Genomic DNA, 15159 nt, shown 5'->3' with positions numbered 1-15159 from the left:
GTCTAGTAAAAACTCCCTCCCAGGCAGGAGGAAAGGCAGAAAAATTTAGGCAAAATAGACTGATAGATTTTAGCTGATCTGCAGAAGGCTGGAGTCTACAAAGCAGTCCTTTGCAAACAGAGGATTTGAAAGGCTCCTCACTCAGATGTCAAGACTTACAAACACAAAGGGATTTTCTTTACCTGAACTGCCACCAAAAAAAAAAAAAAAAAAAAAAAAAAAAAAAAAAAAAAAGCAGATATAGATAGAAATCTGTGGGGAGCTGAAAGATTACATCTACCTCAGTTCTATCTGATCATCCTTCAGAAGCAGCCAAATGGCTGCTACAAGGGGTTCCACACCAGCTAAACTTGCCTTCAGCCTCTTCTCAGTTGTTTCCTCAGGTGTCTCAAGCCCACTGGTTATCTCCTGCTACTTCTGTGCCACATGCTGGGGATTGCTACTACAAGAAGAAAGTTTACCACCAGAGCAGCCCGGTATCACCTGTTAACAAGACTCTGACACATACACAAAGCACCTCTCCGATGTAGATCACCATGTCACACTCAGACATGAATTATTCCAGTCATAACTGGAATCTGCATTGCTGAAATGTGTGTTGTCACCAGCTTACCAATTGCCTGAGTCTTTAAATTAGGCATGGCTATGGAGACGGCCAGCATCCTTCACCTGACTGTCATATCCCAGTTTTTCCCCAGTATTTTCATGTGATGAAAACCATAAATGAGTATTTGCCCTTCTAGAAAAATAACCAGCTTCAAGAGAGGTTGGCTTGCACTCAACATGAACAAATCAGATCCACAAGGAGAAATGCCTAAGTATTTTCCCATTTCTTCAAGAGAAACAAACAAATTGTTACACGGTCATTGGCTATACCTACTTCTGAGAAAAACTTAGAGAATACAGAGACAACTTTGCCAGACCCTTTAAAAACAATTCATGTCAGATAAACATCAAAAATAAACAGTTACCTGTAACACATTAGGTATGGGATTCCTCATTTTACTTGAAGATACCTAATTTCTTGAGAAAAAGCCAGCTTCATTCAGATTGATAAAATCTCTCATTATTTTGTCCAATTCTCCCCTTTTCCCTTCAACTTTCTTTAATCTTCTCAGATTCAGCTATCTTCTCCAAGCATTCCTACTGGATCCAATATGAAGAGCAGACAATTCACCATAAAAATATCTTCCATATATAAAATATCTTCCCATATATAAAAATATACTAAATATGATACCTCCTGCAAATCTCATCAGAGGCTCAGATCTTCTTGGTTTCTTGGTAATATTAAAGCTTTCATTACTCTACTTATCTAGTAGTGCTGAAAAAAAAAAAGTAGCATCTAAGCAGGCGCATCTGACAGCACAGAAGCAGAAGACAATGATCAGCCTCTTCCTTTCAAGCCCTTTTTGCATGTCAAGTGCAACTTGTGCCTCTTCTCCTTGACATCCTTCCCTCTAGGCAACCCACTTCCACAAATACCACACAGTAGCTGGTTGCTGGCATGCAGAGTGGCAAAGAAGAGTTGTAGGAACAGCACATACCCTGTGCATAAGTGAGAGAGCTGATACGTAGCTAAAGTGTCATTGGGGGTGGGGAAATCAAACTTTCTGAATAGTCAAACACATCTGAGTCTAAATGCTCATTTCTCAACTTCTCCTAATTCCAGAGCACAGGTTGTGGACTCCACATGCCTGATAGACCAAAGAGCTTAATGCTTAAACTGACAGATACCTTGTTGTTGGGGCTGTGTTTTTTTAGTACATGTCACTAAATCTTATCTTTGTTGATTGAAGAGAATACATTTGAGTTCTGCACACAATGCTGACTATTTCCACTCATATGCATCTAAATTAAGGAAGTGAGCCTGCAATACCAATAAAGGAAATGGTTTCATCATACACATGCTCTTTAGGCAACTGCCTTCACATTTCCCCCAGGGTAGGAGCACCCTGCACAGCATTAGACTACAGAGAAGACATTCAGCAATGTGTCAGGCTGAGTAAAGTAACTTAATGTAAAACTGTCAGGATCCACAAAAACTGTATCTAGACTGAAGTCCAGCATCAAAAGTCTGTGGCAGAGTTCTTGCATATACTGATAATGCTAGAGTAGAGAGATTGCATGAGTTTCTAATGTATGCCATTCCTCATCCTTAGTCTAATGACTTTTCAGCAGAACACAGGCAGCTCCTGAACCATGTGTCATTCAAATGAGGCACAGCTCTTTCTTGGGATAAAATACTCAGGTATTTAAAAACAGAAAAGAATGTTCACAGCCTACTTAAATCATGTTAGAAAATACCAATTTCAAATGCAATACAAACATGGAAATTAAAAAGACAACATTCTACTTTATTTCTGTGGAATGCAAGAGTAATTTTTCTCTTGACATTTTCTCTAATCAATCACTCAATCAATCAATCAATCATTCTCTTATTTGGCCATTGCATAAGAATTATACAATGTTAACAGCATCCCTTTGGTTTTAATTTCTTATTGTAGGCAGCTATGAAAACTTGAGTAGGTCAGAATGTGCAACTACAAACCACTATTACTAATTTTAGATTTTATTCTTGTGCCCCCATAACTCAGACTGCAGTCACTTCAACAAGCAAGTGAGAACTCTCTGAATGCCACCAGGAGCTCTGTCTTGTAAACAGTTTTCCTAACATTGCACATTTCTCCATGAAGAACAAGTAAATCCCTATGCTCGCTACCATAGAGGACATTCAGGTACTACTTTCTTCTGTTTTCTTGAAGGACAGATAAACACTGCACTTCTGTCCAGACAAAGGTTAGGTCAAGACCATGACCTTTCCTACACCTAGAGTAAGAGTCCTCATGGCACCAGCTGTCTCTACAGTGCAGCTGCACATGGGCTAAGTAATCCATTTTTGGCAGGGATTGTATACAGCTGAGAAGTAGGCAGCTTCCTCAACTCCCCCTCCATGGACAGCTAACTACTAGAGAGATATGAGTAAGCAGTGGCTGGGATCCCACACAGCCTTTCCTAGGGGACCATGGTGTCTCCTCCTTAGTGTCATTTACTTGTCTGTCACTTCTGGCTTGTGCCCTCTTGTGTTCTTAGGTCAGTAGGCCTTAATCACTTGACAGACTTTGATCTCTTGATATCCCTAGGAGAGGTGTGTAAGCCTTCCTGCAGGCCTGCACATAGAACCAAGGGGGAGGGCTTTACTGTCCCATCACAGCCCTAGCAACTATCATGATTTTAGCCAAATTTCCTGACATTTACTGTTTCTCAAAGCTCCCAGTCCTGCAATGATAAAACCAAGTGATATTGTCAGCTTCTATATTCTTTAATAGTGTAAATTTGTGATTACAAAGCTAAAAACTGTCATGAATGTCATCTGACACCTCATAAAACAGAGGGCAAGGAGAAAAAAGCTACTGTTTTTAATCTCATTACTTAGGAAGATCTGATTTGTGGCTGCTATGTACAAAAATTGGCAGAGAAGACATAACACAGCTAAACGCCGGATTGAAGAACTTGTACATCCTGCCCCCAAGCTTTGATATAGCTAAAAATTAATTGATATATTGGAGTATCTTGGCAGAAACAACTCACTCAAATCAAAAAGTTCAACCATGGCAGGAACTGAACTCTCTCTATAGCAGCCCAAGATACCATTGCCTCAGCACAGGCTGAACATGACCAATAGATGATGCTTTTCAAAAGCAAACCAACTTGATTGCTTACATATTTTCTGGCTCTGATTCTGGTAAAAAATAAAAAAATTAAAAAATCAGTGAAGCTGATGGAAACAAAACAGTTGACAAAGTCAAGCCCTAAGAGGTAATTAGTCGCAGACATTATTATTATTATTACAACTGCGTGTCTAGTTCCCCAGCACTCCCCTGCTCCCAGCCATTAGGTAGAAACAACTTGCACAAAAATCTATTTAGAGATTTCATTAGTAGCAGTCCAAGTTAATTGTGACATGAATACAGATCAACGTTAAGCTTCTAACTAAAATATGCCAAATCTAACTAGATCCTTGAAATATCTTTAGGTTATATGAATGTGTCTGGGGTATGTATTAATGGCAGATTGTTTTGGTTTTCTTGCTCTCCGGTCATTATACAAATTGCCTCATTTAAGGCCATTTAAATGAAAATAGCTTTTAGCACCACCGTAACAGACACTAGAAAATATATTTAGTGAAGATGGAAGCAGACTCTTGTATATTTATGAAAAATAGTTATATAAGACACTGTAAGACACAGTTCTATTCTAAAATATTTCCAAAGGGATTTATCTACAAGATATCCCTGTCTGGGAAATAACATCCATTTCTTCTACCAGTCAGGAAAAAGCAGGGGGGAAATGGAAATACAAAGTGTGCTCAAGTTTATTTAACCTTTCAGTTTCTAATGAGTGTCCACAAATCTCCTGTTTTAACAAATAATACTCAACCTTTCTAATAAAACCAGAACTCTGACAGATGCACATACTTTTCATGTTTCCAGAGTAGTCTCCATCACAGTGATGAGAAATGAATAAAATTAGTAATTTTTTTATCAATTGATAACCTGAAAAGTTTTTATTGAATTTAATAAAGTCAGGTGTTTATATTAGCTTAAAGTATTTATGGCTGCAAGTAGCAATCTTCCAGATAAATTTAGAAGAAACTTCTACACTTTCCACAAAACCAGTGGGAGGACAGTAGTATCACTTCTCTCTATGAGCAAGTAGTTAATCTCCCAGGAGGATTAAAAGAAAACCCAGAAAATCCAAAATTCACATCAGTGTAAAAAAAACATGAAGGAGGCTAAAGTGACACAGTGCTCCCCTGGGGACCTGCAAACTTGACAGATGTTTGTTGACAGAGATGCATGTATTCATTCCTCCTCCCACTGCAGACTGGGGAAGGCCAGAGGCTGTTGAATGGTAAAGACCTGCAGAGAAATGCTTTGGCCAGAAACGTTTGTATGAGTGATAGCCCAGCACAGAATTCTGGAGCGGTGGCTTGCACCTCTCCAGCTGTGCACCGAGAAACCCTGAGCACAGCCAAACACGTGCAGCAGGAGGTGACAGAAGCAGCTTTCAGAGGAAGCACTGGGGAGTCACCCAGAGCATTGGGGGTGTGAGCAAGGACACTGCCCTGGGTTACTGCTTACTGATACAATTCTGTTTATTTACAAGAATCTACAAAAATACCTGATTCCACTGCATTTTTTTACCTCCTTGCTGGACTAGTTGAAGTGCACAGCCTCTACAGTGCATCCAGGCTCATCTCTTGCAGAGATGCCTTCCTGCATGGCACATGTTTCAACACATTGCTGGTATCTATTGACATCTGTGTAAAGAGAGACCTGATGCATTGAGAAAATGCATGAGAAGTTCATGACCTCTGTGTTCAGCTGTTGAATGGTCTGAACAAGGTCAAAGCACCTTAGAGCCTGTTAAATTCACTTGGATGATGTGATATGCCAACACTGCACTGTGAACTCCTGACTCTCACAGGTAGTGTGCAGCAAGGACTGGTGAACATGAGCTGGCAAGAAAACATTCACCAGAGACTCATGGATTTCCCACAGAATAACAGGCAGCAAAGGCATTTCCACTCAGCCTCAGTCATTTTGTCATTTGACAGGATTATACTCTGAGAATATAAAACTCACAAAGAAGTTTCCCTCCTGCCCAGTTTAATTTGGTATCTTCACTATGCTATGTTGCCTCTATTTCCTCTTAGGTTTCTTGCAGGGTCTTGTTGTGTCCCAAGGACATTTCGCCTTCCCTTCACAGATATTTCTTGAGCATCCTATATCTGTCACAGCTCCCTGGGGATTAGCTGCCAGCTGAAGCCCACCCACATGGTCAGAACCTAAACTGCAGGGTTAGGAAATAGCTTCATACAGAGGAATGAGCAGGAAACAAATGATTCTGTATGAGAACAATCCAGGAACAACAACAGCTTATAAACACAAAATTTGAAAGTAATATTAAAAAGTACATCCTCAGCATTGGAGAGGGAAAGGGAAGCAGACAGAAAAGATTAAGAAGCTTATTTTTGTGGAGACAAGTTATGAAGTACACTCTGTGCTGTATATGTTACTATACTTTTTTTTCTGATGCCCTTAGCTGTGATCATAAGTAGAATTAGTGAACTACCAGTGTGATTCAAACTGGTAACTCCTATATGCCTTTAAGGAGCCTGCTTCCTTCATTAAATACAAGTAATAAATACAGAAACAAAAAGCAAAAAACCAGAAACAAACCCAAACCAAAACAAAAACCAAAACCAACTAAGAGCCAGTAAACCCCAGAAATATCTGCAGACAGCAGTGTTATTTATTGATATGCTGTGAGTGCCTCAGACAGTAATTCAGTTCTTTTAAAACAGACCAACCAGCCTAGTGAGTGAGTGTCATGTAACCTCTTACTTGACTGGAAACCACATATAACTATAAGGAGACTTGCAACACTGCCAGTGAAATTTATTCTTTGATTCTATCATGGTAAGAACTCTGTAAAAATGAAATCAGGGAAGAATTAAGCATTTTAAAATATTTGCTCAGAATAAGGGTGAAGTATAATGTACATAAGAATTAATAAATACTCAAAGTCCAAGTATTGTAAAAGGTAAGTTCTGTGTCATGGTTCTGCTTTAGCCAAGGGAAACTAAGATAAAGAATGTTAACTTTCCATTTCTGTACAGAAAGTCCTGATACTTGCTATTATGCCAATGCATCCAGTTAAAACAAGGATACCAAAATTCACAAGTGTAATGAAGCATTTTTCTAATCTAGCAATCAGCAGGTTATTGAAGCCAGAAGACATAAGGTTGTGTGGCAGTGGTGAGCAGCCTCACTGATATCTGGATCTCATCACACACCATCCTACTCTAGCCACTGCAAGAAAATGGTCCAGCAGATCCAGACAGTTGTTCTCTTGAACAACAAAAACAATGAGCTTGAGCCCATTTATGTTTTGTCTGTGGCAATATGGCCTGAGAGAAGATTTCTCTCTCATTGTGCGATCCTAGTCCATTTAGGGTTAACATCAGTATTTTAAAAACCTAATGAAGAGACAAGATCCTTCAGTAAGAAGCAAAACACAGTATAATATGACTGAAGTGAGATGCTCCATTTGACAGTGTTGTACATTGCTTAGTCCTTAGTGGAACAACTAAGAAGCAACTCAGAATACAATTCATTGCAAACATCTCTAATGTGGAAATAACAGCAAATGGTAGCAAATGAACTCAAATGAAATAAATACATAAATGAGCAGATCCTGATTCTTTGCCATATTTCAGAGTTTAACTGAGGCTCCAGTGGTCTGTGAGTGCAGCCTCTGCTTTCATATAAATGGGACAAGCATATTCAATATATTTTTCTCAAGCCTTTTTTATCTGCACTGAGAATTAGCCAACACACTACTTTCTAGTCTTGACAGGACACTGAAGAACTTGCACAGCTGCATATTAGCCATAAGAAATAGGAAGAAGATATGTCTGACACATCTCTTAATGAAGAAATAAAAAAAGAAGTGAAAACCCATTTAGAGAACTGAAATGCACATATATCACACAAGACCACGGGGAAGGGAAACAATTTCCCAGCTCCCTCCTCAGGATCTCTTCACAGATCAGTAGTTTGCTTGCAGGAGTCCTATCCATTTCCCAATAATCCCTCAAGAGAGGCTGTACGAAGGGCAGATACACTCACTGGGAAGAACATATGGGTAATAGATCTCTATGCATCATTAGAAAAAGAGAATATGAATCAGTGCAACTACTAATACAACTGTATCACATCCAGGCAGCTAGACAGATGGGCTCCTAGTAAGGAAATTAGAAGCAGCTGGAGTTGTCTCTCTGCACAATATTAATCCCCAAAATATATTTTGTCACAGAACAAAGGTAGACTGACTTGCCATACCCAGTACTCAATTCTGGAGCTTAGAGGACCCCAACAGGAGTCACCAGTCTTTCATTTTCTAAAACACTGCAGTAGGCTCTTGGTTTCATCATACACAGCACCTTCTCATGGCGTCCAAGAATATTCAAGAAAGCCAAGACCCCAAAATGCAAGATCTGGCACAAAATTACTTTGAATGCTCAAAGCAGAGCCACAGCAGGAATGTGGCAGGAGAGGTCTCTGCCCTGTGCACCTTCTCACACAGGTGGAAGCAGAGGACATGGGCCAGTGAGAGGAAGGACAGGATGCCCATGTGATACCCGTGAAGTCCTTCTCCTTCTGCCCTCCCAAGCACACTCAAGAAGATTAAAGGGAACAAAGGCACTCACTGTATCACAGAATCATAGAGTTATTTGGATTAGAAAAAATCTTTAATATAGCATCCAACCACTGAACTAACACTGCAAGTGCACCACTAAACCCTGTCCCAAAGTGTCACATCTACATGCCCTCTAAATACCTCCAGGGATTGCGACTCGACAATTTCCCTGAGCAGGTCGCTCTGGTGTTTGACAACCCTTTCATTGAAGAAATTTTTTGTAATATCCAATCTAAACCTCCTCTGGTGCAACTTGAGGTCGTTTCTTCTCAACCTGTTACTTCTTACTTTGAAGAAGTCAGTCCCCACCTGGCTACATCCTCCTTTCAGGTAGTCTTAAGGAGCAATAAGGTGTCCCCTGAGCCTCCTGTACTCCAGACTAAACAATCCCAGCTCCCTCAGCCACTTCACACGATATTTGTACTCAGACTCTTCACAGCTCCATTGCCTTCCTCTGGACATGCCCAGCACCTCAATGTCCTTCTTGCAGAGAGGAGCCCAGAACTGGACACAGGATTTGAGGTATGGCCTCACCAGTGTCAAGTACGAGGGACAATCAGTGTCCTCGTCCTGCTGGCCACACTATTGCTGATACAGGCCCTAATCAGCTGCAATGCGAGCTGGGGATGAGGTAGCATGAGGTATAGAAATACCTGACAGCTGGGATACATATACATTGTGTACATAGATATACAAATACTCTAGCTGGTGTACATGAATTCCATAAATTTAGAAAGAAGCTGGTAGATTCAGCATACATAAGGTAAGCAGGCTGTGCAGTAGGGGAAATGAGAAGTTATATTAATTACTGAGACATCTCACTGAGGCCTAGAAAATTCACATTTATGCCATTTAGAAATGAGGCACTAAAAGGAGATTAAGATCTGCAGCAGTATTTCCTAACAAGGTTGATAATAACAACTTATTTATTTCCCTAAAGATAAGAGATATTTCCAAAACTTATTCAAAAAAGCCCCTACACCTCAATTTAGCTATTAGCTGAGTTTTGTAGGAGGGTTTCTCTTCTGCTTTCCTGTGGAGGGCAGAGAGTTCAACAATCAGAGTGGAAAATTCACCTCATAAAGCTTTCTGTTCTGTTAGCTGCAGTTCCTTGTTGAAGAAAGAGTTTTTCATTCTGATGAACAACCACATCAGTATTTCAGGACTCTGCATGAGTGATCACAGGACACTCTCAACAGTGGTATAAATGTCTCTCATTTACCCATGGAGGAGGCTCAGGTCCACACCCAGAGAAATGAGACTATGATTGCTATAACTGGAGGTGCTCAGGAGTGTCCTGCCTGCATTTTCACCAGATGTCTTAGAATATGTCTGGCTTTTACGAGTCAACGTCACAATGTTCAGCCATAAATACTGACTAACTGGTATCTTTATAAATCTGCACTAAAGGTTCTAAAAAACAGCTTTTCACATGAATGAATTAAGATTCATAATACTCCTGAGATTTAAGCAAAAATTAGCCAGCCAGTATAGCTGAAAAAATAACACATTTCATAGAAAAAAAACTCCTCATTAATTGTTGACACCTCTGAATGCTATAATATATTTAAAAGAATTAAAATTAATTGCAACATCATAACTGGTTAACACCATGCTCTCACTCCCAGAATTTTTTCAAGATGAAACATTTCAAGCATTTCTCTTTCCATGAAAATTTCTCCCCAGATTGAGCTTTATTTTAGGGTTAATTCCCATTTGTTTTCTGATCCTGTTTCTATCCTACTTGCTGAATATGCCCAGGCAACAAATATCCATATTGTAGGTAGCCTCCTGACTTCTGTTTTTCTAGTTCTGCACCCTGATCCTTTTCTTTCTTATGTAAGTATTTTCTAAGATTCTAAAATTGCAGATGAAAACTGCCAGAGTTTCTAATTTAGATTTAATTACCTCTCATTCAACCTGCATCTATAAGTAGACTGGACTGCTCTCTAGGATATTAAAGTACTAAAAGTTTCTCCTTCAGAATCAAGGACTGTATCTTCAATAGATACGTTTTTTCTTCACCTGGCTCAGTGAATTCTTACACCTAGAGGTGTAAAAGAAAGCCAATTTTTATGATAGTGCTGAGAAAGAAAAAGACAAACCGGCTTCATTCGTGAAAAAAATCAACTTAATGGCATTCAAAGAAGATCTTTGAAATATGAAGCCACCACATACTTAGAAAGGCTGCACAACCTGTGATTAACATTAGCTGTGGCTCAATGATACTACTGCCACCAGAGGGCTAAAGTTGTACTGTTCTAAGAGAAGATACAATTTGAGAGAACTCATATGGTTGAGACACAGCACATGTCCTAGTTTCTACCCAAATTTTCATTAAATCAAGCTTCTTGTTGACCCTCCATAAGGCATAAGCTTGGCTCTTTCTAAGTCAGACTTTAATAGTATTTAATTTACTGACAAAGAGCTCACAGTTTCCATTATGGTGGGTGCTCCCTACGTGACTTGTTTGCATGCTGAGTATCTGATTTTGCTGCAGGTTAAGTGTAAATCCACTCCTTGGCCCACAGGCATGGCAGGAACTTAGCATTTCAAGCTACCAGAAGGAGATAACAAGCAGAGCCCTCCAGCCTGGGACTGGACCACAGCCTCCACCTAAAGATAAGTTTGTGAAAATACTGGCTAACTGGTATCTCTGTAAGTCTGCACTAACTGTTCTAAAAAACAGCATTATTTTATACTTCAGCATCCTCCTGACTGATGATGAGAGAAATAAATCATGCAAGAAAAACCTGAACAATGTCATATCTAAAAATAGCCAGCAGTTCAGACCAGTGCAGTAATAGCCCTGTAATATTGGTACTAATTACAGACCAACAGATTGCAGACCAATTGCAGACCTTGAAGCTAAGAGCAGATTTCTGAAATGAGCCAGAACAAGATGTACTCAGAAAGACAAAACACCCTTGGATACTATCAAGAGGATAGCTGCATCAGATCAGCCTCATACTGAGATGCAAGGAGAACCTCTTAAACCATTAGTAAAGCTGCAGTGCCTAATTATTTTTAATAGCCCTTGATATGAACACCAGTGCCAAAGTACTTATAAATAAAACTACTCAGTAATTTTTAGGGGCCAGCACTGGGCTCCAGTGCTAGACTTTTATTTACAGGATCAGGCAGGCTAAAACAAAAGCACAGTTAATAACTCATAGTACAGATTCACCTGCCACATCAAGAATCATCTTCCCAGGGCTGCTCATTAACTACCAACCGAACTTCAGCAAGCACAGGTCAGAGTGCTCCGTAATTACCACAGAGCTGCATCACCATGCACTGAATCATGGTGACACAGCATGCAGAGAGGAAAGGTTTAAAAGTGCCCTATAGCACTCTGTGCACAGGAGATGAAGGGAACAGAGCTGGGAATACCATGGGCAGGCAGAGACCCTGCAAGGGAGGAGTGGGAATGAAAAGAGAGGCTTGAATAGACCTTGGAGGGCAATCAAAGATGGGAAAGAATGGCCAAGTGCATTTGCCAGGAAACTAGGGAAAGAGGGTGCTCCTGAAACACAAGAGTGGTCAGTCCTCTCAGGGGAGGAGCAAGAGGAAAATCAAAGGGTGAGAAGGAAGCACATCCTGGAATACATATTTTTTTCTGGCTGCCCACACTTCTCCCTGCCATCCTCACTCTCAGGAGTAGCAAGATAAAATTTGTGTTGAAAAGCCACTTGCTTTTGCCTAGGTGAGCAGGACCTGCCATGCTCTACCATGCTTCCCAAAACAAAAAAACACATCCTGGACTTCTACTTACTCTTGCACAGGACTTGGTCAGAGGATATCACCAAAGCAGTATTTTTGGTGGATGCTGAAGGATATGGAAAAAAAGGACAACGGTTAAAAAAAATATTGCAGTCACCTGAATGAAGAAAATGGCACTTGCCATTGCTATCTGTCTAACATTCCAGCTATGTTTTTCTTATTTTATAATGTCACTTTCTAGCCCTTGTACCCTGTATTTCTGCAAGGGCATTACTATTGGATCATCAGAACCCCACAGTTATCAAGCTTTTCTAAAGTTATTGTAAATGCATTAGAAAATTGCAGGGTATGATTTTAGAGGAGGGGAGATGAGATACACAAATAACAGTGTCATATTCACCAATTTTGGTTTCATTTAGCACAGAACTTCATCCTTTCATAGCACTTGATACATTCAAAATGCATCTTTAATCAATATGTTTTCCAGTTGGATCACTCAGTTCTTCTATACAAATTTTCTAATGAGACAAAGTTCTCTGGAAAGCAGGAGTAGTCTGGCCTACTGAATTCCTATGTCTTATATTTGGGAAGTCTTGGTGATTTGGGTCAGCTCTCACCCAAGTTGTTCAAACATTTTTTTTAGGCTTAAGCTTTACCCAGAATTAAGGCTCCCACCCATCTGCCTTTTGCATTCAAACCTGGTCTAGAGGTAACTGCATGCCCAAAGAAAAGGGCAACATTGTCGCCCTAAAAACTCAGCTTCTAAGCTTGCTGACATGGTTTTCTAAAGACTTTCCCAGGACAGTAACTGTAAACATAGATATGTGTACATTCTTTCTGTTACACGTCTTGTGATGGGCATCTCTCATGGCCAGTGCAGTGAGAAAGTGTTATACTGACCATCCAATCCCTGGCCGTGGTCAGAAACCTATAAATCCTGGAAGGAAAAATAAACTTTCTCTTCCTTTCACCACACCTTGAGCTGTGTCTGTGTGATCTATTCATCTTCAGTGGCAACACAACATCATTTGGACTGGTGATCGAAGTTACACCTTTGCCCTCCCCCCTCCCAGGCTAGGCATACTAGCACAGCACGCTGTGTCTCTCGGTGCCAGAATCTCAGGCCTAGCTGCCCCCATAGGAACAGACACCAGCACTAGATGGGTAATTTCTTAACATATAGGCCAGCAAAGGACAAGGGGTGAATGGATATTTGTTAAATGAAATTAATGAAATGTGAAATGAAATGAATTTCTGGATTCATGTTTTTAGAGCAGAGGGGAGTCTGGAGGCAGATTTGGGAGCCAAATCCCCTTCCCCGAGCCTGTCACATAGGAGGCAAAACAGTCACATGCCACATCCTTCATTCCTTTCAAGAATAAAAACTACTTTTGTCATGCATTACAGAAAGTTTTATCCTTTTTCCTCAAAAGACACCAGGTCCTAGCTGCCCACCAGCCTACTGTCAAAGTCCAGCAAACAGAGAGGACCGAACTGTTTGCTTTAATCTTGCCCTCAAAACAGATTAACCCTTTTTCCCCCCTCAAATTCTAGACAAACAATTCAACTCAAGACAGATATCCAGAATTATCATCTCTACTCAGACACTTAAAGAGTTGTAAACTTATTATTATAAATCCTTCCAACACACTATTCCAGCTCTCGTAACTTCTGGGCCAGTATCCAGATCAGTGTCATCAGATGACCATATCACCTGTCAGCAGAAAAATAACAGTGCCAAACTTGAAAGTTTTTAGATCTCCTAGAGAAAATGTGAAATGGGATCTCAGTACATCCAACAGCTCAAGAATCAATATAAGACAAATGAGGAAAGCCATTTTCTTTGGATCAGTATCAGTTTTCAAACAGTTGACATCAGCAATGCTGCTATTTGCCCCAAAATATCAATTGTACAGAATGTAACTACACCTGCACTCTAAAAAATTAGAAAAGAAATAGAGTACAGTTTGACCTAGTCATAAATATGAAAAAGTAGATAAATAATGAAGAAATGCTAACCTTACCCCCCTTCCTGTGCCCTCTAAAATTTGAAATATGCCTAGTGGTCCTTTCTGTATTATATTTAATAGGCCTTTTTCCGTTACATGAATTTAAAAGAATACATTTGAATTCTGCTCGTGGAAAATTCTCTCCCCTCATTGAGCACAATGGCATATATTAAAAACAAAACCAGAACTTGTCAGTGAAAGTCACGCTTCAATTAAAGCCTTTCTTTTTTTACAAAGTAGGATATTTCCATCTTGTAAGTGGAGCCAGAGCCATTTTCCTTTTGAGCACTGTCCTGCAAACATTCTTGCATCTATGGGAGTTCATTTATATTAATTTAGCTTGGCAATTCTCATAAGCAGAACTTATTTATGTGGTCCTATCTGCTGAAATGGGAAAAAAAAAATTAACATTGTAATTTTTTCTCGTATGCCAAGACCAGTGTTAGAAGAGAGCATGGTGTTCCCTCAGCTGTTGTCAGGACTTGGGCTATAGCCTGCCCTCAAATCACATTCAAAACTGTCTGCAGAAATCATCTCTCAACACATGAGGGGACTCATAGCTAGCAGAGCAAGAAATGTGATTTATGGAATACAAACATCAAAAGACACAATTTACTCTCATTTCATTCCACTTCATATCTCCTATGTGAAAAAAAATGTTCTATGCTATCCAGTTTATTGTTGGAGTGTTAGGTTACACTAATAGCAGAAACTAACCCATCAAATAAGTGTTCACTTACTCCAATTAATAAATGTAAAGAGACAGAAACCCAGGATCAGAATGGGAGATAAAAACTGGATGGAAAAACATCACGTAGAAAAGTGATGCTCCTCTGTCAAAGAAGGATTTATTCATAAAACAGGGAAAAAAAATTTCCAAGCTGTTCAAAATAATTTCTGGAACCAGAAATTAATACAGCACAATCCATATACAAGCCTAGCAATTCAAGCAGAATCACTGCCCCTCTTACTCATGAGGAAAACTCTTGAGAGATGCATTGATGAAGGCAATGATGATGGTCTTACTCCATGAGAGGACATTGGTGTGGATTAAGTGTCAATTTTGCAAAGGTTATATTAACCTTTAGCAAATATTTCACTCAGTAAAATGCAGAATAATTCTAAATTCTGTGAAAGAACACCTGTGGGAGGAAAACAC

General features: G+C 39.8%; 1 protein-coding gene across 5 annotated transcripts in view; it reads right to left on the bottom strand.

Annotated features, from left to right (window-relative positions):
* Positions 1-15159, bottom strand: part of TMCC3 (transmembrane and coiled-coil domain family 3) — a 129549-nt gene that overhangs the window by 68807 nt on the left and 45583 nt on the right. The window contains exon 1 of one of the 5 annotated variants that reach the window (XM_086887754.1): positions 12044-12063. The exons of 3 other annotated variants lie outside the window; for them this stretch is intronic. Coding sequence is in view for 1 of the 2 variants with exons in the window: in XM_023933590.2 (XP_023789358.1) it covers positions 972-1001 (30 nt within the window). In the remaining variant the exon portion in view is untranslated. Of the gene's footprint in view, positions 1-971; positions 1422-12043; positions 12064-15159 lie in introns of those variants that run through there. One more of the 5 variants, XM_023933590.2, reaches the window with a different exon arrangement.

Source organism: Cyanistes caeruleus, chromosome 4, assembly GCF_971803275.1.
Source record: "Cyanistes caeruleus chromosome 4, bCyaCae1.hap1.1, whole genome shotgun sequence".
NCBI classification, from domain to species: Eukaryota; Metazoa; Chordata; class Aves; order Passeriformes; family Paridae; genus Cyanistes; species Cyanistes caeruleus.
Note: the sequence above shows the minus strand (reverse complement) of the source record. Positions and strands in the feature narration are given on the sequence as shown.